Genomic DNA, 21,838 nt, shown 5'->3' on the forward strand with positions numbered 1-21,838 from the left:
GTGCAAATGGACCATTTACTCTGTAAAACACAATGCTTGCCATAATTTATAGATTCCTAAAATGGTGGTAATACGAGAAATACGAGACAGTAGAAAGGTGTTAAGTTTATCTAAATTTCCAACGATTACAATTTGGTACAAACAAGCACCAAGAACATGGCACATAGCACAACGAAAACTTCTTGCGACATAGCGTCGTAACGCAGTAATATCTAAATAAAAATAGTAGTTCAAGTGGTAACAGGATTAAATGACCAGTAGTACCTAAGTCCAACACAACAATGGAACCATCCTGGGTAGTTTTTGTGTTTAAGCTCACCGGAAATGACAAGCACGCTACTATATATTATAGTAGATTTAGTCGCCTTATGTCTATCCTTCTAAAGTTGAAAGACATTGTATTGAAAGTGTACATACGGCCTTGAACAACAGTTAAAACGTAATAAAATATCTTTTTATGCCAAAATTCACTTAACCTGACCTGACTGTTAGAGCTATCCCAGGTACCCAGTTTGAAAGTGTAGCAAGGAGTATAACGTCTATATAATAATTATTTATTATATTATGAGTATAGTTGTCAGTTAAAAGGGTCGGTTCAGGTTAAAAACATACCTTACCTTGTCAAAATAATGAAATATTTTAGTAAGAAAACTGTCCCGTCACCATATGACTGTACCTAAATGTTATTGCTATTCCGGGTACAAGTTCCTCTCGTCTCAAACAGTAGCAAATAATTTTTTAGTATAGATGTATATTGTTTGGTCATCGGAGCTAAACACAACTCCTGATCCTTCCAGGCCTGACCAGATATCCTGACAGTACTATCAAAACATAACTTTCTTAACTCCTTCGGTTATCCCATTTAAATATCAGTAAGTCAGTGTAAAAGGGGTCACAAACAGATCGGACATCTATAACCGTAAAACACTACCAGGTCCAAATTCCATATAGATTTACTCATACGGGGTATTGATCATTGCTATCGTTAATCAACGGATAGGTGCTAAATGATGCGGGAAAACTTGTGTATTACTGAGTTGCGAATGGTTAATTCTCACTAAAACATGCCTTCTGTGGAGCATTATGTAATAAAATCTGAAAAGGAAGGACTTTTTTCTGGGTAGAAAAGTAAGCGAACACAGCTTTTATCTTATAAATCTCTCACACGGACGCACAGATTCCGCTCATTTTATGCCTCTTTGGAATATCGGGCCGTATCCACATGCCATGACGCAGACATAATTATACTGACACCGGACTTCCTAGGTTTCTAAGTAAAAGTAGATGTAATTTGAGAATTGAATACATACTTTTATTACGTTAAATCATACTACTTTAATCATACTACGTGAAACGAAGCGATAAAACTGATAACTTTTTACCGTGAGCAATATTTATACTCGATAATTTATCTGTTACTTCCTGCATACGCTTGTACAGTATATACCACATGTTGTTAAAATAGCTACGTTTGTTTGTAATGTCCTGAATTTAACTTAACTTTCAGTGTCATGGGAGCTTCGGGAAATATATCAATTGACTATCAATTGCTCATCAATTGCTCCTTGGACACAATGCTACGTTTATGAGATGTTTGGATGCCCTAAAGATTTAAATGACTGGAGCTGTTTCTGTAGATGGATTCCATATGCCGCTAAATTTTTTGATTTGAGCTTTACACTGTTTCATGACGTAACGCTGTATATATGAAGCCTATATGGTCAACATAATCAATAGATCTGATAAGAATTAAAAATGCGACTATAGTACAAAATACCCATTCTCAGTTGCCAAAGTAGCTAGGAACACTGTAGTGAAGTGTATTATTTTATATTAAGGATAACATGGTGTAATAGCCATATTTCATATCTTGTAACTGGATGGTAATATTTAAATGAAGTTTGGTCACTTTAAACACATTCAAAATTAAAAACGTTTTACCCAGAGATTTTTTGAATTCTATCATTTTTGAGGGAGATAGTCGGTATTGAAGTTAACATTGATGCCTATGGAAAATATATAAGTTCTTTGATTATGAGAATCTGAGCTTGAGTTTCGAGAAAATTTTGCGGTAGAAAGCTGCATTATATGATTCTGATACAGATATAAAAAAATCTAAAATTCCCCGCAGGGAAAAGGAGAAAATTATTTTTTTCTAGTTTTCAGGAGGGATAACTCATGAAAAACCAAAATTATCAGGGGAGGTAAACATCAGTTCGTTGATGGATAACTTTTGCAATTCATAATTCTAATATGTACAAAACATTGCGGAATGATACTTATTTCACTTGGGTAATGATTACATTTTACTCGGACTTTAATCATAGACTCCCTGTGTAAATCTCTTTTAACTTTTAACTAAAATAAAGGTATTAAATTGATATAATATTTCAATGGAACTTCAGAGTTTTGTTGTTTGTAGCATCATCTGGGGCATGTTTAGTGAAACATCGTAATTTGATTTCTAAAACAGTGTGATATTTATTTCTAAAGTCACTCTATGTTCATTGTAAATATACTTCGTTATATCCAACTGGAAACTGGCAGGTACTCGAAAATGCAGCTTTCTGATTGGTCAAATAGAACCCTAATGTACTGTGAAGTCATGATAACGTTATGAATATGTTTGCAACTTGATTCATCCAATCATTGGCGTAAATTTAAGTTAGTTTTGTTTAATTTTAAGTCAATAATACAAGCACTTTGACCTGTCTCTGTGCGAAAATTACATTAAAACTGCTCTGTCGAGCATGTATGCAACTTTGTGATTAATGCACACTACAGTTCCAAAATGTTTCTTTACCACGCTTGTAAAGTTAAAGCTCTATCACGCTCAGTTTTTAATCATCCATCTCATTTTATTTTCCTCATAAAGCGTGGTAGAGCTTTAACTTTACAAGCGTGGTAAAGAAACATTTTGGAGCTGCAGACAACTACATTTCCCACCAATGTCTTCAATAATACTGAATTGTTTTAGCAAAATTCTTTTTTCCTCAGTTTGATGCTCCAGACAAAGATTTTTATGAAGAAGACGATTCAAAACTGAGCGTGGTCGAGGTTTGATGCTTGGACAAAGCACCTTTCCGTGATGTCTTTTATCTTTGCAGGAAGTTTCAATAAATTCCTTTCAGCACTTAAAAGTTTGCATCGAACAGGAAAACTTTATAAAAAGAGAACGTTGAAGAAGTAAGAGAGTTGTATAACTTGTATAGTGTACATTCTTTTTTAGCGGCTTCTGTCATTGCGTTATTGTATAACAGACGCCCTTTCATAGTAAGGACAGCATACAAGAACCATAACTCCATTTTTTAAAATTTATATTATCTCTCTTTAGCTAATTTCTTTGAAGCTTTTAAAATGAATTCATTTAATTTTCTTGATATTTGAATGAGTATTTTTGGTCACTTTTTACATATAACCGGCGGGTGACATCCAAGTCTATCATTGCTCTTGTTTCTTTGGCATTCTGTTATTCTTGATAACAATGAGAGAAATTAAAGTTCAAGTAAGATTTTATTGTGTTATACAAATGTCATAAATCACACTGAAATCAGATAATCGCTGAAACAAAGACAAACTATTTCTTTAAAATGATTTTGTTCCTTAAACGTTGTATACAGATTTCTTTCTATTTTAAATGCCGTTTACAAAGGTTTCTTGCATAGACTAAAATGAATTCAGTATAAAAATCTAATAATGTGGCGGCATGTTTTGTCAGAATAATATGTAAGGGTAATAGTGTAAGTCTATAACAAGTTGTTTTGCAACACAAAACACGTTTTGGTTACTGAATACTGGACTTATGACGCTTTACACGAGCAATACCCTGGAACAACAAACAGATCAAATTCCAGTTTTTTCTTTGCAACGTTGTAGGTCAACAAAGAGTGGGTAACTGGTTCAGTTGCGCATTTACCATCACACGTTCCGCCTTCACTGAAATTAAAAACAACAATACCTTTAAACATATTTCAAATACAATATAGTAGCGTGCAAATGGACCATTTACTCTGTAAAACACAATGCTTGCCATAATTTATAGATTCCTAAAATGATGGTAATACGAGAAATTTATATGATTGTATGTAAAATTTCTGAATTATTTTTAATTTTTATGAAACGCATGAACATTGCTTCAACTTTAAAGATCTTTCAGAACAAGAAAAATATGATTGTTTCGTTAAATGAATAAAGCACGACGTATTTATAATATTACATGATAATATAAAATGCTCCTTATACATGTAGTGTAAAACTGAAAAAAAACATGTACTTACATACAAAATCCATGCGGAATGAACTGGTATTTTGGAGGCGTGTGGATAATATACTTTGTTTCTCCATATACATTTTCCATCGTCGAATTAGTGAATGATTTAATTTCCCTGAAATATTCATTAAATCTTGTAATAGAAATATAAGGCAAGTACTGAAAGAATGAAACATGCATGCACAATGAACACGAAAAACCTTTGTTGTGGTAGCTTTATTCCAGCACCAGTTTAAAATTCGTATATATTTGTCACGGAGAATGGTCAGTACAATACAGAGTAATTTGAATTCATACGATACTTAAATAGACATATTTCTGTCGAATAGTGAACAAAATCAAGTAGCATGCTATTTATTATAGAAACACATATCGAGTCAAATCTGTTTAGAAGCAGGATTACAGAAAATGCATTATATCTTAATAGTTACATTATGTGAGTGTGTAGTCTTAAATGTTATTTTATGCCCAAGTTTCATATAAAATGAACAATTAATACACAGTACTTAAGTAAATACCACATACGCATGTTTGTATGTAAAGACAGAACTGTGTACTAGGGAACACTGGTACACATATAACAAAGATATAAGTATAAAAAGCATACATTTGAACTACCATGCATTAAAAATCTGGCAGGTTTTAAACAAATGCTTATTTAATAATTGCATTGTACTAGTGTGGGGAGGTATTTGCGTGTCAAAACTCGTTTTGACAATATGCAGTTGTCACATAATGGAGGATGACATTGTCAAAGTGTATTAATTAGTCCGAAGCTTATATTATATTATGAAAAAAAAAACAAACAAAAAAAAACAATGTTACTCTATTTTCTCCACGTTGTTCTCAATTTAAACGTACCATAAATTTAGAAATAGATGAATTATGGATACATGACATGTGCCTCATAAATACACAGAAGAGACAAGAGTTGTTATTTCAAAAAAAAAAAAAAAAAGATTAAACAGCTATCTACTAAAAACGTATATTTTTAACAGAAAAAACAACAATAAAATACATTTTTGTTCAAATATAACATGATAATTTTAAGTACGTGTAATCAGTTTCATAGCTTTCTCTCTTTAAGATAACATCAGTGCAATTCTTGAATACTGAATGAAAATAAAGTGTGGAATAATTCGCTAATCTTTCTTTGATAACATTTCTCTTTTACATTCCATATGCTAGGATATATAACTACATTTTGTTAGTGGTCGCAAAATCATTTTTTTTAACATTTCATATGGAAAGCAGTACAGATATATTATAATTGGTAAATTTTCCCTTTTATAGGGATAAACCCACACATTTTAGGCGAAAAATGACTCAACAATCCATAAAAAGTAAGTACTTTTAAAGTGACTAGTAGTACAATCTTATTGACGTAAGACTTTTGCAAGATATTCTTGTAAATAACCAAACAAATTGTGCAGAGGGTAGTAAACATGGTAAACCGTTGCAACGCTTTTGAAATAATGCAGAAAATTTACATTTTTTCATGTTTGTACCAATATTTAACTTTCATTTGCACCCACGTTATCATTTCACCAAAACTGTGGGCGAGTAGCTCAAATGCAAAACAAATAATTCAAGCACATGTAAAAAATCATTGAGATTGTAAACAAAATAGCTTACGTAGGGCAACACGCGTCACCGTCCCCAAGCCAATGAGCTTGTGGATCAACTCCTTGTTCTTTAAGATATTCCAGTCTTGTTTCACTAAACTTTCTCTCTTTCACTGCAATCTGTTTCTGGGTGTAGAACAAGCCAGGGTATAGCTTCAAAATCTTTTTGTAACTAAATAAGACATAAATCGTATACATGCAATTGTTTTCATCAATAGTAAAATAGAAATAACAGAAAAAGTCAGACTCTCTGAAAGAGAAAAAAATGTTCCATATAATATACTTAGAAATAACTTGGCACAAGATAGAGACCGTATTTTTTTTTTGTAATTTTGGCAAAAGATGAAAAGAAATAAGAGATGATATAGTTTCTGGTGAAATGACGGTAATTCGCAGTCTCTTACCTTGAGTTATTCCTGTAACATTCCATGTAATTTATGATTAAGTCATTGATGTGCAATGAATTTGCAGAAAAGTCGATCACAGTAAAACATATTTATGAGTTACTCATAATGATAGATACTCGTAGGTGTTTGTCTACTTCTTTTTAATATCCATGCAATTTGATGGTTTGAATCAAAATATAAACAAATCTGAGTAAAATAAGATATGTTCGTGCAAGAATTTGTATACTTTCTCTCTAGCTTTTCGGCATAATAAGGCAGACGCTATCGACTAAAAGGTTATGGAAGTTATGTATTTGGATCTCAAATACCATTTTTATATTGGTTACACCAAAAGTATTTGTCTAATTAAACATTTTGTATAGGAACGGCTTAGATATGTTCAACTCCAAAATATACAACAAGATATGCTGATATTTGGCGCCCCTATTGCATTATATTAACATTGTTTGGTAACAGATTTCACAAAGTCGTCCCACAACCTGTTTTCCAAACACAGATGTTTTAACATTTCGTGCGGAATCGAGTACAAAATTTGGAATGTTTGCCCTTGGCCAAAACAGCCTTTTATAACAATTTTAAGTAGCCTTTGTTACCTCAAAACAATTGTTTTGGACGACACCTATACACACTTCAAAATATACGTCTAAAAGAATATTTACAAATAAAGTAACAATATATTTAAAAACTAGCCTAATATACATTTTACCTGTACTTTCCACATTTTGATCCTGAACAAATCGACTCGTCATTGTTTGTTGATCGGACAGCGTCCGACGTTTCACAAAGGGAAAACATCACCAACAGTAAACACACTGCGTAAACTCGCACAAACATTTCTGTATTTTAAAAGAAACCAAAACTTAACGAAAAATACGGCGACAACTGAAACTAAGAATAACAAATTTTCAACAATTGCCTTTTATATATTTTGTATGCATATAAGTTAACGATGCGAAAAAGTAACGCCTTAATAATCAAATATTATACCAGGTTCCAGTGCACACCTGCGTATTTTTTATTCCTATCTGGCGTGGGAACAACACCGTTCTTCACAAACTGATTTCAATCAACTCCTATATATCATCACAACAGAATATATTGCCTCTTAATTAAATGTCCATATATCTATCGTTATATCTATTCAATGATTAAACGCTTCGTGTAAATTATAAAAATAGAAAAAAACGTGAAATGATTAATTCAAATTTAAGGTACTTGTTCACGTTTAGAACATATTAATTGATTTAACTCTGACATTTAAACAGCATGATTTACCAAAAGAAAATTCAGGCAATAAAAAGAACCTTATCATTTTGCAGGATGGTTTGATTCAAATGGACCTCAAGCATGTTTCCACATCGTGACTGTTGGGGAAAGTCGCGCATTTTATGATTTTTATGATGTTTAATGTTTAAAGTATAACGTTATTGAGCCTTTTAACACTTTAGAAACATACTGTTTTCTGTCTCTCGAATAGAATGTAGAGGTTTGGGATAGTTGTCAAATATTGAATAGGTGTCAGTATATTGAAGACTAGCTGTATAATGCATTTTAAGTGTAATCGAATCTGTATTAAAGATCTGACACATCCGAATATAGGCCATTTATGTAAAAATTGCTTATAAAGGCCACTACCTAGTCTTACCGTTAATTAATCAAACAGTGTAAATTTACCTGTTCTAGAATACAATCTATTAACAGAGGTCAGCTATTCTGTTCTCCCGTACGTGTTTGCTTTACTTCGTCAGTAACCCGAATTAATACGGTATTGGTTTTGCATTTATTTCAGTATAACGTTTTGTTCATTTATTTGTAGAACAGTTGTACAAAACCTTACATAATATGCTTCATTAATATGTTAGTCATGCGAAGTGCATGTTTTTGTAATAAGTGTTATATCAATAATAGAATCAATTCTGAAATGTTTTATATCTAAAATACCAAACAGCATCGATCGCTGGACCACCCTAGCTAACTCGATTAATTCCAGGGTTCTCGAGTCATTGCCAATTTGACGTTCTGTCTGATGTCAACGAATGGGGGAGGGGAGGGGGGGGGGGAGGGGGCGCTATCTAGCACAAACAATCAACAGTAGCAAATACCAGTTTTGTGTATTTTACTTTGTGAAAAAACCAATATACCTAGTTAAACAGAAGTTTTTGTGAAAAGTTTGTCCAATCATTGCGGTCGTACTCACACAATATTGATATCTATAGCTTTTTAACGTCATAAAGTCACACCTTTTCAAATAGGACCAAGTATGATAATATTTAAGTAGTCAGCGTCAAGTGATTTGAAGCTGATACGAACTGTTTGAGCCGTGCAAATATTAGCGTATTCAGAGCAATAAGTCACATGTTATGAAAACATAAAATGTCGTACCTTTCTCTTTTATGACTGTACAAAATGGTTGAAGAATTGCAAAGAATGTTTGTCTGTCATTGTTAGTTTAAACTTAGAATGTAAAAATGATTTAAGAGATATTTAACTAAAAGAAATATTTTATTATAAATACGATACGGAAAATGTTCTGTTTGTTTTTCTTATTTCTTTCTTTCTTTACTTTGATATCATACCACCAAATAAAGTAAGTGTATACTATTGAATGTGTGTTAGCAGCCACCTGTGTTTAACAACCCACTTGCCTTAAGCAGCCAGTTTGCATACTTCAAGAATGTACTTTCTTTTTATCGTAACATTAATTTGTTTTACAGTAGTAACCTCCCTTGAGCAACCTGATTGAATCGCTCACATGGCTAGCTGCTTCATTAGGGCTTGATTGTAGAATGTTTTCTGATTAATTTTAAATTAGTCCAATACTATTAAGATTCTAGTCAATACTTAATTATATCGAATATAAATCGCTGAACACATTAAGAGTTTTAAAATGTTTTTAGTCATAACGTGGCTACAATATGTTTTGCTATGGGCATAAAAAATTTTAAAATGTCTTTAGTCATAACGTGGCTACAATATGTTTTGCTATGGGCATAAAAAGTATCAACTGTAATATATTAAAATGACACTTTATGTGCGTTGGTGTGAAATTATCTATCCTTCAATGTACAACACTTAATCTGAAAATTAAGTATATTGCTTTTTTAAATATGTAGAAAATTAATGTCTACCCTGTGTTCTTTTTCGCATGCTATTACTTTATTATTCCTATTTCTGTATATAAAAATCAATTTTGTTTGTTTTGTATAGAAAACAAATGATAATTATAGCAAATAAAAGACCGGCTCAAAACAATGTTTTATAATCTGTAAAGACTGTTTAATATGGATGAATATTTCATTTAAATTTTGCAAATTATTTAGCAAACGGAAGAACTGTTTTTATGTTTATATGTGGTACTAATATTTTTCAACTAATAAAGCAACCATACGACCTAACATTGTGCCGATGAGGTGATAAACCCCAACAAAACAAACACTTTACATTAGCTTGTCAGTAAAAAGTAGTTATGATGTAATTCTATTTGGTATTAAAACAACATAATATTATTCTAAAGTCATACATTTATATCTGAAAAAAAAGAGGAAAGCATCTTGTTAGGAATCGGAGATTAAATTTATTTTCTCTATTTGATTTACAAAAAAGTATTTGTACTGTATGTACTAACTCTAGTAATTGAAAAACATCATGCTCGCAGAGATATATATTCAAGAATTTTTATTTTACATTACCTGATATCTAATCCAGTTGTCCTCTCCGAAAATGATTTTTGCGAAATAAACTGAAAATTTATACCTGTTCAGGGGTGTATTATGTTTAACATCGTTTAACTATCTTTATGCTAGATTTGTTATCATTTACATAAATTTAATCAACTGAAAGGCTACGGCAGGATTGGTCAGTTTTAACCCGGAATTTAATTTCTGTTATAAAGCAGGCACCAGATAAAATAATAAAACATATGCGGGGGCGAGCCATTGTATTTAGTAATGCCAATTCTTTGAGATATCCATTATAGCTTCAACCAACTTATGATAAAATGCGGCTGATTTAAAGGTGATTTGAAAACAGTGGATTAATCTTACGTTCAATATTTCGGCGCTGCCGTTTGTTTTCACTTTTTATGCAAATTAAGTATGTCTCCATGATCCAATGAAAACTCGCCTTATCGTCTATGGGAAAAGCTCGCGGGAAAGTCATTAAGAAATCACATGTCATGTCTGTGCCGATTAGTCGAAATGTGGAATTCCCCGGGATTTCAGGTTCATATTTTCATAAGTAAAATATTGTTTGGTTCACATGGATGTTATTTCTTCCTTTTTAAAGGAGTTTAAAGGTGGGTGTTGATCATTAATTGTTAAAATTCTACTGACAATAATGTTTAACTTATATCTAAATACATATATTATCGGATCGATAGAGCGGGGCAGAGGAGCAAAAACACAAAACTACTTGGCCTAAATCGAAACACGAAGACTTCGTGACCTGTCATAAAATGACACAACAATAAATTTTTATTATAGATGTTGAATTTAAGGCCCATCATAAAATAACATTAAAGCGCATCAGGGTATTGTGTTATGACTATTCAACTGCATAGAAAATCAAGGCTTTATTGTAAAGACACAACTGATAAAGTGGGCCTCAAATACCTCGGATTAAATCCTAACAGTAAATATCACTGTTTTAAGAATGCATGCCCAGGGTGTGCAAGAAAAAACGTGTATAAGTACCGCTGTGGTTTTTTTTAACATACCAAACTCATGTCTTTAATGTAAATGCCCCGTTTATCTTTTTTAAAGATATTTCTTGTTAGGTTAGCGTCGTTTTAAGAATTCTCCTTTCATGTTACGGCGGTTTCTCCATGTAGCAGTTAGCACCATGCCCAGATGTGTATATAACGCTATAGACAGTGAACTTATTTGATTAAATACATCGATTTCTATTCATCATCAGTTAATTCAGACAATTTATTAGATTTATACCCATTGAACTCACAATACGTACATAAATTTGAGGGTTTTTAAACATTAGTCTTCCTTGTTTTATCTATTCAGCATTTTCGGGACATAGAACAACGAAAAATTCTTTACCCTTATCATCTTAATTATACCGGCTAAGGTGAAAGTAATGATGACTATCACTAAATAATCAGAATTCATTCAAGGGGAATCGTTTTTATATTTTCATGTCGAATTAGTTATCAGTTTATCAAGTTAATCAAGTGTTTAAAGTTTTGTTTCGATGTTTGATTCACATCCTGTTAGAATGAGTAACTCGTATCTCATATAGAAAACAGGCACCAGGTAGCTTAAAAGTGTTGGGTGAACTAATGACCTTACGTACTACTGACCTTTTTCATTTTAAAGAACCTTTTCCATCTATTTTTAAATTAATGCTATTTGAAAAGTTAAAACTTATTTTATGTTTGCATTAAAATAATGGAGCGTGATTGTGTTTATTAAAAAATCAAAAAAAAAAAAAAAAAAAAAAAAAAAAAAAAAAAAAAAAAAACAACAACAACAAATGTAGTTAGCCATTCATATCTTCGAGAATCATTAGTTCAATAGCTGCTGCAAAACGAATATTTATGTGTTAGCCTAATAAGATGTATTTGATTTGCTTTACTCGACCTAACAAGATATTAATATTTTTCACATCGATAAAACTATACTCATATGGCGCCAGTCCTTCCTTTGTTGTTGGAAAAAAGACCCCAGGTGCCCCTCAAGGCATTATTTCATCACGAGTGGGCACCTTGGTGAAACCACTGGACTTCTGTAAGCTAGCTGTATGTCTTGCTCACATGAATCAAGGTTTCGAATCTACATCGGTGACTGGCGAGTGATTTGCAGTCAGTGCCCACTCTACCACGGAGACTCCTATTACAAGTTAGTTGACGATAAAATGATAAAAAATGTAATAACAATATTTTGACCTTAAAACTGTTTCGTACTTTACTGAATTTAAATATCAAAGTAAAAATGCAAAAATATCCTGGTAAACACAATATAATGAGAGCATATATTACTTTTGTGTATTCACTTGGGCAGCAGAACTAAAAAACGAAAGACGAATGTTAAATCTATCAACAGCTTTGAACGGAAAAATGAAAATGAAAGAAGGCACACATATCTAAATAATGTATTAGAGGAAACAACAGTATAGATTCAAATAAATATATGAACAAATAAATACATAAATATACATCAACAAAACAGTTAATGGTAATCCTATTAGACATATTTTTTATCTATATCTGCATTCTGTCTATCAAACAATTGTACAGATATTATCAACAGCCGTCTATGTGGGCGTTTTAATGAATGTCTTTTCTGTCATTTGCGGAAGGGCTAGATCCTTGTGTTGATAATTACTAACAAACTTTAAACAGTATTTATTGGTATATCAAGGAAAAAACGTTTTAATATATAACTAGTTATCAATGCTACTGCGGAACTACAAGAAAGGTTTACGTAAACAGTTTCTCTAAACATAGACCGTTAGTCCATAGCAGAATGTCAGCTTATCTTCTTTCTTGCACATATATTCAATTTCCGCCAGTGTTTACTCTGCCAAACAAGGTCAGTATCGCCGACTTTACAGCAAATACTGATCCGCCATTTGTAAGTACCTCATATCAAAAGTCGCACGTCCTCTTCATTTATTCCAGGTATTCTTGCAAGAACAATAACCTGGAACACTAAAAAAGTCAAATTTCACCGGAGTGGTTGCGTTATAAGCCAGCAATACCAATGTTTTATATTCAATCTCACATTTACCAGGACAACTTCCGGTCCTTCTGAAAAGTAAATGATATATCTTACTTTTGACATGTTCTAAATTAAACACATTATTTAATAAAATATGTTTTGTTGTTGAAGTCTATGACAATCATCTGACTGTGTCATAATGTGGTAAAGAATATATGAATATTGTTAGAGCCTGAGGCAGACTTGAAAATATTGTTAATTGGTAGAAAATGACCCAAAGCGCATTCTAGACAGGTATTCAGACATGGGTGGAAATTTTGTCTGAACAGCTAATATTCCATGAACATGCCTGGGAATGGAATCCAAAAAGCAATGAGGATCGTATTGTTTGAAAATAAGTGTAAAAATATGCTACAAAACTTCACTTTCTTGTTAGCATCTTTTCTCTATCATTTATTTTTTTCTATTTTTTTTCAATTAAAAAATACATTTTATCTTAAATTCATATGAACAATTACTACACAGTACTCGTGTAAACACACGATTAACATGTGCGTGTGTTTAAGTGAGTGCATGCGTACGTGCACACGTGTGTGTGCACTTGTGTACTGTACCATGATAAATATATATGTAAACTCGGTATGAATATACAATGTCATTAAAACATTGGTATGGTTTAAACAATTATTTGTTACTTTATCAGACATCAAGTGTGAATGTGGCTACCCTAAGAGAAACTTAATTAAATGCATCAGAGTAGATTAATGAAATGTACCTTACATAAAGACAAATATGAAATAAAGCCAAATACTAGTAATCGTTTCATGCAGTTTGCTTTTTTCAAAGATCATAATAAAGTAGATGTAATAATATTTTTGTTCTATTCAATGAGAAAATACAATTAGATAATATATTTTCACTTTTATACATGTTTTGTCCAAGATCGAAACAAACTTAAATTTGTTTCCAATATGTAACACGATACAGAAACTGCTTTACTACTGTCTTGACTTGCCTGTCTTACAGAAACTATTTTCCGTTTGTAAATTTTAGATATCATCGCGATTTTTCTATGTATTTTTAAAATGGGTTGAAGTAAAGGTGAATGATATGATGTCCTTGCAGAAAACGATTTTATCGAAATTGATTTTAAGTATATTTTGAATAACACATTTGCCTAAATGTACAATTGTACAATATACCTATGGCAAAATGTTAGAAGTTTCGGTTGGATTATTTTCGATACCGACATAAGATGATAATGTGTTTCTGTCCAAAGACATGCATAGTAAATCGTACAGTTTATAGTGTAAAAACGTAAAAAAATTAAGTTTTAAAACAAATTGAAAAACTTACACACAAGATGCATGTGGTATGTACTGGGTGGTAGGCTCGGGAGCATACCAGTAATGGAATATTGTCATATTTGCACCATCGATGTTCTTCATTGTTGTCATGTTCACATGTTCGATATGCCTGGAACGAAATTCAAAAGTATTAGTAATTTTAGATTGTAAGAGAGTGGATATAAATTTTGCGTCATCATTTATATCTGTTTTACCTCAGTCGAGAACATTGTACTGCAGATTCGAAACTTGTATTTATATATAACACAAATGGTTAAAAGGTTACATTTACATCTTATCAACTTACTGGCAAATTCACTATTAGTTCTTACAACAAACATTTTATTTTACTCAGTCCTTGAAAAATGGCTTGTTATGTCTGACAAAATCAGCTGTTGAATCGTCGATTAAGATGTCATCTTCTAAACTTTGACAGAGTGTTTCTTAAACCGTGAATTTTAATTGAGAACTGTTTTTAATTTCCTGCCATCAAAAATACTAGAGAAATATCTGGTTGGAATATAACGTATAAGTGTCTTGTCCTGCAGAAAACACCTGCAGAGATGTATGCCTTTATACTTTTGTAAAATGTATGTACGTCATGACTAAGCGTACTAATGCAACAATTTCGAAATGGGTTTCCTCCCTTATATTAGATATTGAATATCCAAATGGACCAGAAAATGCAACCGCAGCCGCAAAATGTTATTTAAAGAATGTCATTTTAATAGTTCATGCTCGTTTGGAAGAACAAAATGTAACCAAGCAAAATGAAAATAGAAATACTTTGATTTAATCTGATGAAATATGCGTAAGCCCTTACGCCCCTTGCACTGGTTGCATTGAACTACATTACAAATATTGAATATACCCTCTGATACAAAATGACCATGAAATATAACACTGCTTATTCCAAGTACAGAGAGAGTTTGTAAAGTCGCCAGACTTACGTTGCACAACATATATCACCGTCGTCTCTGTTTTGAGGTCGCGAGTCTGTACCTTGAAGTTCATCTTTGCCCACAGCAGCATTGTTGACTTTGTCAAGCATGGATATTTCGGGCGCCGTATGGAACAGACCACTCAACGCCTTTATTACATTAAAGTAACTGGAAATAATAATATCTAAATTGAAAATGATTATATATCTCATCTCATTTTAAGGCAGTTCTGCACGTTCGAATCAATTGTTTTTCCACAAATTATAATTTTATTAGGTAGATTTCCTGATAATTCTTTTTTTCTCACCATTCATATTGAACTACTGACCTAACAATTCCAAGAATCTACAGGTAGTTACTATTTTCCGAGATGTAAGAAATCGTGGTCATTCATGGGTCAGATTAGAAAGTAGCCGCATCTTACATTTCTGTTTCCCATAAATAAATCAGACCAAGAATATCATTGCCGGATAGGGCGTCCGCATAAATATTCAAGACACAGGATCTGACCAGGGGTCAATGAATATGTAATTGTCTCCTTGCCAAATACGTAACCAAGGACCAAAGTAGTTCTATGAATTTAAGCCCGCATCCTGCAACTGCAGTTTCGGAAAGCGGAGTTCAGGATTGCATTGCTATTTTCAGGTAAGAAAAGATTTTCAAGATTAATTAGTTCAGAACTTTGTTTTACCTTGTAACATTTTCTTATTTGTTGTTCTATCCTAAGCTCAGTAAGAAATACTTTTCATAGACTATCTATGTGCATAATTCATTATTTTTACCATACTTCATAAATTATTATTATTCGGGATGTTCAAGATGAAATTCTCTTAATATGTTATACCTTTGAATTGTTAAAAGCTTAGTAAATAATAGATACAGGTATACATGTAATTATATATCTGATTGTTACAATAACAAATTTAGATTAGGTTTATACACATTTTGCCATACATTTTATTATTATATTTATGTTCAATTTATAAGAAAACATAATATTTGATTTATATTGATTCAACTGTATGTGTCAGTATTGAAATAAAGAGTTTCGGAAAGCGGAGTTCAGGATTGCATTGCTATTTTCAGAGGTACTCCCCATACTTGAGTACCCAAGTTCGACCCCGGAGTTCCCTTCTTCCAGACGACGGCCCAGGGCGCCAAAATACATCTTTAAATAAGGCCAAAGCAGTGTCGTAATAATTTCAATAAACCTTAACCTTTTTAAAACTTCAGAGTGGAATAGGAAAACATGGCACATTAATTACACTTGGTAATGTTGTCCGATTTATGATTTAAAATATTTAGACGCAACGGAAGGTTTTGTAATATGAGTCTAATGGAAAATGATAATATTGACGAAATTTTCGCAAAAGGATATTTTACTACGAATCAATGAAACTTTTCAACATTGTCAATCTATTTTCTGATGTATGGTAAAATAAAATCATTAGGCCCGTTTGCGTTTTTCAGATCCACTCTTTGAGAGTTACGTAAAATCACACCAGTATGGCAATATTTCTAAGAATTGTTTCACTTGTCAACTAACTTATTATCATTTTTTATCTTAATAAAGAATGTAATGCGATTTTTTTAAAAGTACACTCGGGATGACATTTAAATATAGGAAGATTTTCCCTTCATGGCTTTTTAACTATTCATTAATGAAGTTACGTCATGACTTCCGGTTAATCAAATGTGTAGAACTCCCTGATCTGTTTTTGACATAACACATGTCCCATTTATTGAAATGCTTGACGGAAATGCCCGATTGCCAGTATGAACAACGAACGGAAATGCCCGAGTGCCAATATGAACAACGAACGAAAATGCCCGATTGCCAATATAAACAACGAATGATAACATTGATTTATGATTGCAATTCAATTTGTTTATATATTTCATTCATGGATGTATTTGATAAATCTTTAAGAAGACTCCCGAAAGTATAGACTGCAATGGTGCAAATCTACTTGGAGTCTGTGCGTGAGAGGTAAATGTGCAACACCCTCAAGTCCTCCATAGCAACGGTTTAGCGGGACCCTGCTATTCAAAACCTCTGAGTGGACTGTATGATCCCAGTGGATAAGAACATGTAACAACAATGACCCTAAAGAGTGAAGAATAAGGTAGAAAGATATGTAACAATACTGACCCTAAAGTGTGAAGAATAAGGTAGAAGGATACCAGTGTATATTCAATTAAAACAAACCATATCTTTCAAACAAAAAATTCAATAGATTCTGATATATTTTTCTGTTTCTCTCTCATATTTTTAATTTTGAAAGCTCCTTATATTAAAGATTAGATTATGTTTAAATTTTAAACTGTGGCTGTTCGAGCAAGGAAAGATAACCCATCTTCTTAAAACTATGCAAGCTCCCTGAAATCTGCAGAAATAATCTATACTGCTCACGGTGTGTGTTACATGTATGTGTGACTTCTGTAACATAATACCGTCTTACTGCATAATATGAATACAATTCTTGACCAAATATTTACCTATTTATCAAAGGTTTCATGCAATTAGGTATTAAGTTACCCATTTGGATATGTTTCTTTTTAAATACTATAACAGTTTTCTCACCGTTTAGCTAGTGCTGGGAAATCTTTTATCCGTGAACAATAGTAGAGAAAATTATATTTACAAACATCTTTCAAGTGTCAAAAAATATTTCTCACTTTTTAAATCATTATACATAACTTAAATATTTCATGTACAGACAAATATTGAATTATGATTTATAGATAAATTATAATAACGTACATTTTAATGAAAAGAGTAAGATTAGGAATAAAGAAATATATTTTAATTTGGAAGAAATACACACTTATTAAATTCAAACAAATACTCTTCATCATATGTATAGTGCCACTATATTATGATTGTTAATTTAACTGTACACTTTATCAAAATAGTTCAAAAGAATTTATCAAAGTTGCATAACATAAATTATCGCAAACTATTTTAATACCCCTCAAGCACACGCGATAAATGGAGATGAATATTTTAATACTATTTACCTTACTTAATAACATCTTACCTAGGAGATCCACAAAAGCCATTTTTGCAAACGCCCTTTCCACCAGTCTTTGCTAGCACTGCAGTGTCAATAGCGGAACACGAAATTGTGGTTAGAATTTTACAGATAATGAAAACAACGAAAAATATATCCAAACTCTTTTTCATTTTTATTTCACTTTCGTAAAAGTAAGTGCTACAATTGAATGTTGAATGGAATTAAATCTCAGTATAGATGAATTAAGTACTGCTCGTACTATCTGTTTTATATCGCGGAAACTTCAAAGAACTTTTGAAGTAATGAGATATTGATAACTATATATAACCTTATTGACGTTGAACTATTCTGTGATAAATTTTCAAAAACTCCCTAAAAATTGCAGTTTCAACATTCGGCGCGTTATCATAAAAATTTATAACTTGTACGGAGAGGTTTTAAAAAGCTGTTGTATTATTTAACTGATTTACATCTGACATTCTGTATACTTTACTCACCTCTCCAATGCGTGCACCTCGTATATAAAAGACACAGAGGATCGATGACTTTATTACAGTGAACACCTCGATGTCCTGATTAAAGTTGGACAGAATGCCGCAGAAAAGATCATAGAATGAGGAGGACGGACCGCATCGGACTTACCGGAGAACATTGACCTAAAGCAACCAAGATCCATCCAACTTGCAACTTCTGACTTCGGTGGCCGACAACATTGAATGCGGACATGGTGGCGGTAAACATCGACGAGTACCACTCAATGTGGTACTTCTGTGCATTGAAAACTTGTAAAATGAAAGCTGTGCACTGCAAAATGGCATTAACATAACAATAAGGCACTGACCCCTGCAGCATCTTGACACAAATACAAAATAGGACATTTTTAAGTTGCAAAAATATTGTGAACTAAAAATTAGAAAATAACTTTTTAACATGAAAAGAAATGTTCGGTTAAAATAAAAAAAAGAACATTATAGTTTCGAAAACATTAATTACTGTCCAATAAATAAAAAAAAATATTTGCTTTACTTTCACAATTACTGTTCACTTATAATAAATAGAAATTATTATTCTTTTCGGATAATGTTTTTGGATCAATGAGTGCATTATGTCGGTCACTGGTATATGTGTAAGGGGTCATGACTAGATTTTGTCATCGGTAAGCAAGTTTGTCTAAGATAGCAGTTAATTGCTTACTGACTTCTGAGCTTAAAAAGAACTATAAATTTAGAGTTTAAATCCGTTAAGTACAAACCTGACTTGTAAAGAGGTCTATTATTTTAATATCTTAAATTAAAGTAATTATGTTTCTTCCTCGTTTACTACTGAACATGAAAATAATAAATTATTGGGCGCCAATAACCTCCGGAGCAGCAAACAACGTTGAGAATATTCAAGAAGTAAGTTGTTTGAAATGATTATGGCGTTTTACAGATTTAAAGACGGAACTGGTTGTTAATCATTTAATATATTAGTTTCATAATTCCATCTAGTAATACATTTAAATAAGAAAAGTATATGTTCGATAAACTTTGCCGCTGTTTCATGTGAGATAACGAAATGCAACATTGCTAATTACTTTGGTACTCAGTATGTTCGAATAAACACTTGAAAACATAAATGTTGAATAGGTGACCTTGATCGCATAAAGAATCTTTAAAAACTTAGAATTGGAAGAGGTTACATCAGAAATCCTTCCCACCTTTTTAAACAAGGACTGTCATTCGATCAACATTCACTATACTATATTTGTATTGGTATTAAGTTTATGTGGCATTTGATTTATGTACAATGCAAATCTGAAATATGGTCGATTGGTGTAGAATTATCATAGCGGCAATCCCGGATATGTCCGCTTTATATTCATCCAATTAAATTTACTTTCTACATTTTTACTGGTATCAAGTATGTACGGAAGTTAGATTTTTACAATATTACATGTATATACTCTACATGAAAAGAAGATCTGAATTGTAACGCAGGAAGTAGGATTGGTGCCGAAGCCATCCGGAGACAGTTACAGATGCGACGGCCAATCCATTTATATGTATTCATTGACAAACAGGAACGGTAAAATGTGTAAAAAGCTGAATATGAAAGAGATTTATGGGACCTACCCTTAAACCGACGGACAATGATTAATTGAAGGCTGTGATATATTATATTGAAAAGTTTAATTCTTTATTTGATTTTTTTTTCCTTCCATAAAATTTTTAGAGATGTGCCAGTCTTGCCAATTGATAATAGCCTGTAAATAAGAACTCAATACCAGCCAAATGCTTTTGAAAAATCACACAAATAACTTGCACTTCCTAAACGAATCTTAATAAGTCTGTTAGCCGTTGAATCAGACCGGACATAATCTTTCTGAAAATCGGCTGGTACTATATTAGTTTGTGAACATGCTGATGTGAGCAACGTTCTCATGGTTTTCGGATGTTATTGGACATATTTTTCTGATAGTATAGTTATATCAAATGAATAAGTTAAATTTAACTGGCATAAAGCGTTACAATACATACTACTGTAAGGTTATAGAATGCTTTTAACACATTTTTGTGAACTTGAATTGGTTGACCTGTTTCTTGCTGATTGCGTAGCATTCATACCCGAAAGTTATATAATATTATTTACTTTGCACTTGAGTGTTAATTTATTTCACGAAAGATATGAATCTCTAAATGTACGAAACAAAATTATTTTATTGTTGTGTTCTGTAAATTGTATTGTTTACTTGGTAAGTATAACAACTGTAAACGACCTTATCTTATGTAATGCCTTTGGTTAATGTTGCTTGTTACGTTCTCATTCTCGCATACCAAAGATTTACCATGAGTTTCTAGTTGAATTCTAACGAACCTCTGATGGATGAGAATGTACATTCTATGCTTCGAAAGAATCTTCTTATGAACCGGTATTCAATAAATTGTTTCCTGGTTACTTTTTTTGCATTTGTGTTTTAAGAATTGCAAAATGTTTAACGAAATTGTATTGTATTGTATTGTATTGTAGCTTATTGGGAAGTTATGCACTGCTTGCTACGTATGACTGTTTAATACACGAGAAGCTCTGTTCGCGAAAATTAGCGGCAACTAATGAGAATAAAAGGAACGATAATAGTATAATATATCAAACAATCGTGATTTTTCACCCTACACCATTTGTAAAGATAGAGTCGCATCCCATTTTCAAGTAATGGAAGCGCAACATTAAACAAAAGTTGTTAAATAAGCATGTAATTATTACTGACAGTATGATTTTATGTATCCTAAACGAAAATCATAAAAAGGGAAATATATCTGAGATATATCTGACACTTGAACTATAAACAGTTTAATCCTAAACATCATTTAAATGTTTGCTGAAGGAATTATAAGAATTATGAATTATATTAAGCTATAAATTCTATGTTATCAAAAGAAGACCTCCTTTAGGTATTAATGTTATTACACTTCTCATCTTAAAATATATGACGGATTAAGTGGTGTTAGAAAAGAAAAGAATGCAAAGTTGTATTACTCTTGACTTTGCATTCCTTGTGCAAACAAACTGCCGTCGGTGCAA

At 32.1% G+C, this 21,838-nt stretch overlaps 3 protein-coding genes across 6 annotated transcripts in view; all 3 read right to left on the reverse strand.

Moving 5' to 3' along the window:
* LOC123531235 (uncharacterized) overlaps positions 1-21,838 on the reverse strand; it is a 55,789-nt gene that overhangs the window by 21,108 nt on the left and 12,843 nt on the right. The gene's annotated exons all lie outside the window — the stretch shown is intronic.
* LOC123531236 (uncharacterized) lies at positions 3,495-10,152 on the reverse strand. 3 transcript variants are annotated; one of them, XM_045312037.2, is made up of 5 exons: positions 10,056-10,152; positions 7,009-7,138; positions 5,906-6,067; positions 4,278-4,385; positions 3,495-3,936 (listed from the first exon to the last, which is right to left on the reverse strand). In XM_045312037.2, exons 2-5 carry the CDS (start codon positions 7,134-7,136, stop codon positions 3,801-3,803), a joined length of 534 nt encoding a protein of 177 aa, XP_045167972.1. In that variant the 5' UTR covers positions 7,137-7,138; positions 10,056-10,152; the 3' UTR covers positions 3,495-3,800. The 3 variants fall into 3 exon arrangements, with proteins under 3 accessions (XP_045167972.1, XP_045167970.1, XP_045167971.1); XM_045312035.2 differs by having other exon boundaries at positions 9,992-10,133; XM_045312036.2 differs by lacking the exon at positions 10,056-10,152 and adding an exon at positions 7,290-7,413.
* LOC123531234 (uncharacterized) lies at positions 12,389-21,449 on the reverse strand. 2 transcript variants are annotated; one of them, XR_006682374.2, is made up of 5 exons: positions 18,775-21,449; positions 18,302-18,359; positions 15,270-15,428; positions 14,330-14,449; positions 12,389-13,062 (listed from the first exon to the last, which is right to left on the reverse strand). XR_006682374.2 is itself a non-coding variant. In XM_045312029.2 (4 exons), the coding sequence occupies exons 1-4, from the start codon at positions 18,445-18,447 to the stop codon at positions 12,921-12,923; spliced, it is 567 nt and encodes a 188-aa protein (XP_045167964.1). In that variant the 5' UTR covers positions 18,448-21,449; the 3' UTR covers positions 12,389-12,920. The 2 variants fall into 2 exon arrangements, 1 of the variants encoding a protein (XP_045167964.1); XM_045312029.2 differs by having other exon boundaries at positions 18,302-21,449.

The sequence above is a fragment of the Mercenaria mercenaria genome, chromosome 11 (genome assembly GCF_021730395.1).
Source record: "Mercenaria mercenaria strain notata chromosome 11, MADL_Memer_1, whole genome shotgun sequence".
NCBI lineage: Eukaryota > Metazoa > Mollusca > Bivalvia > Venerida > Veneridae > Mercenaria > Mercenaria mercenaria.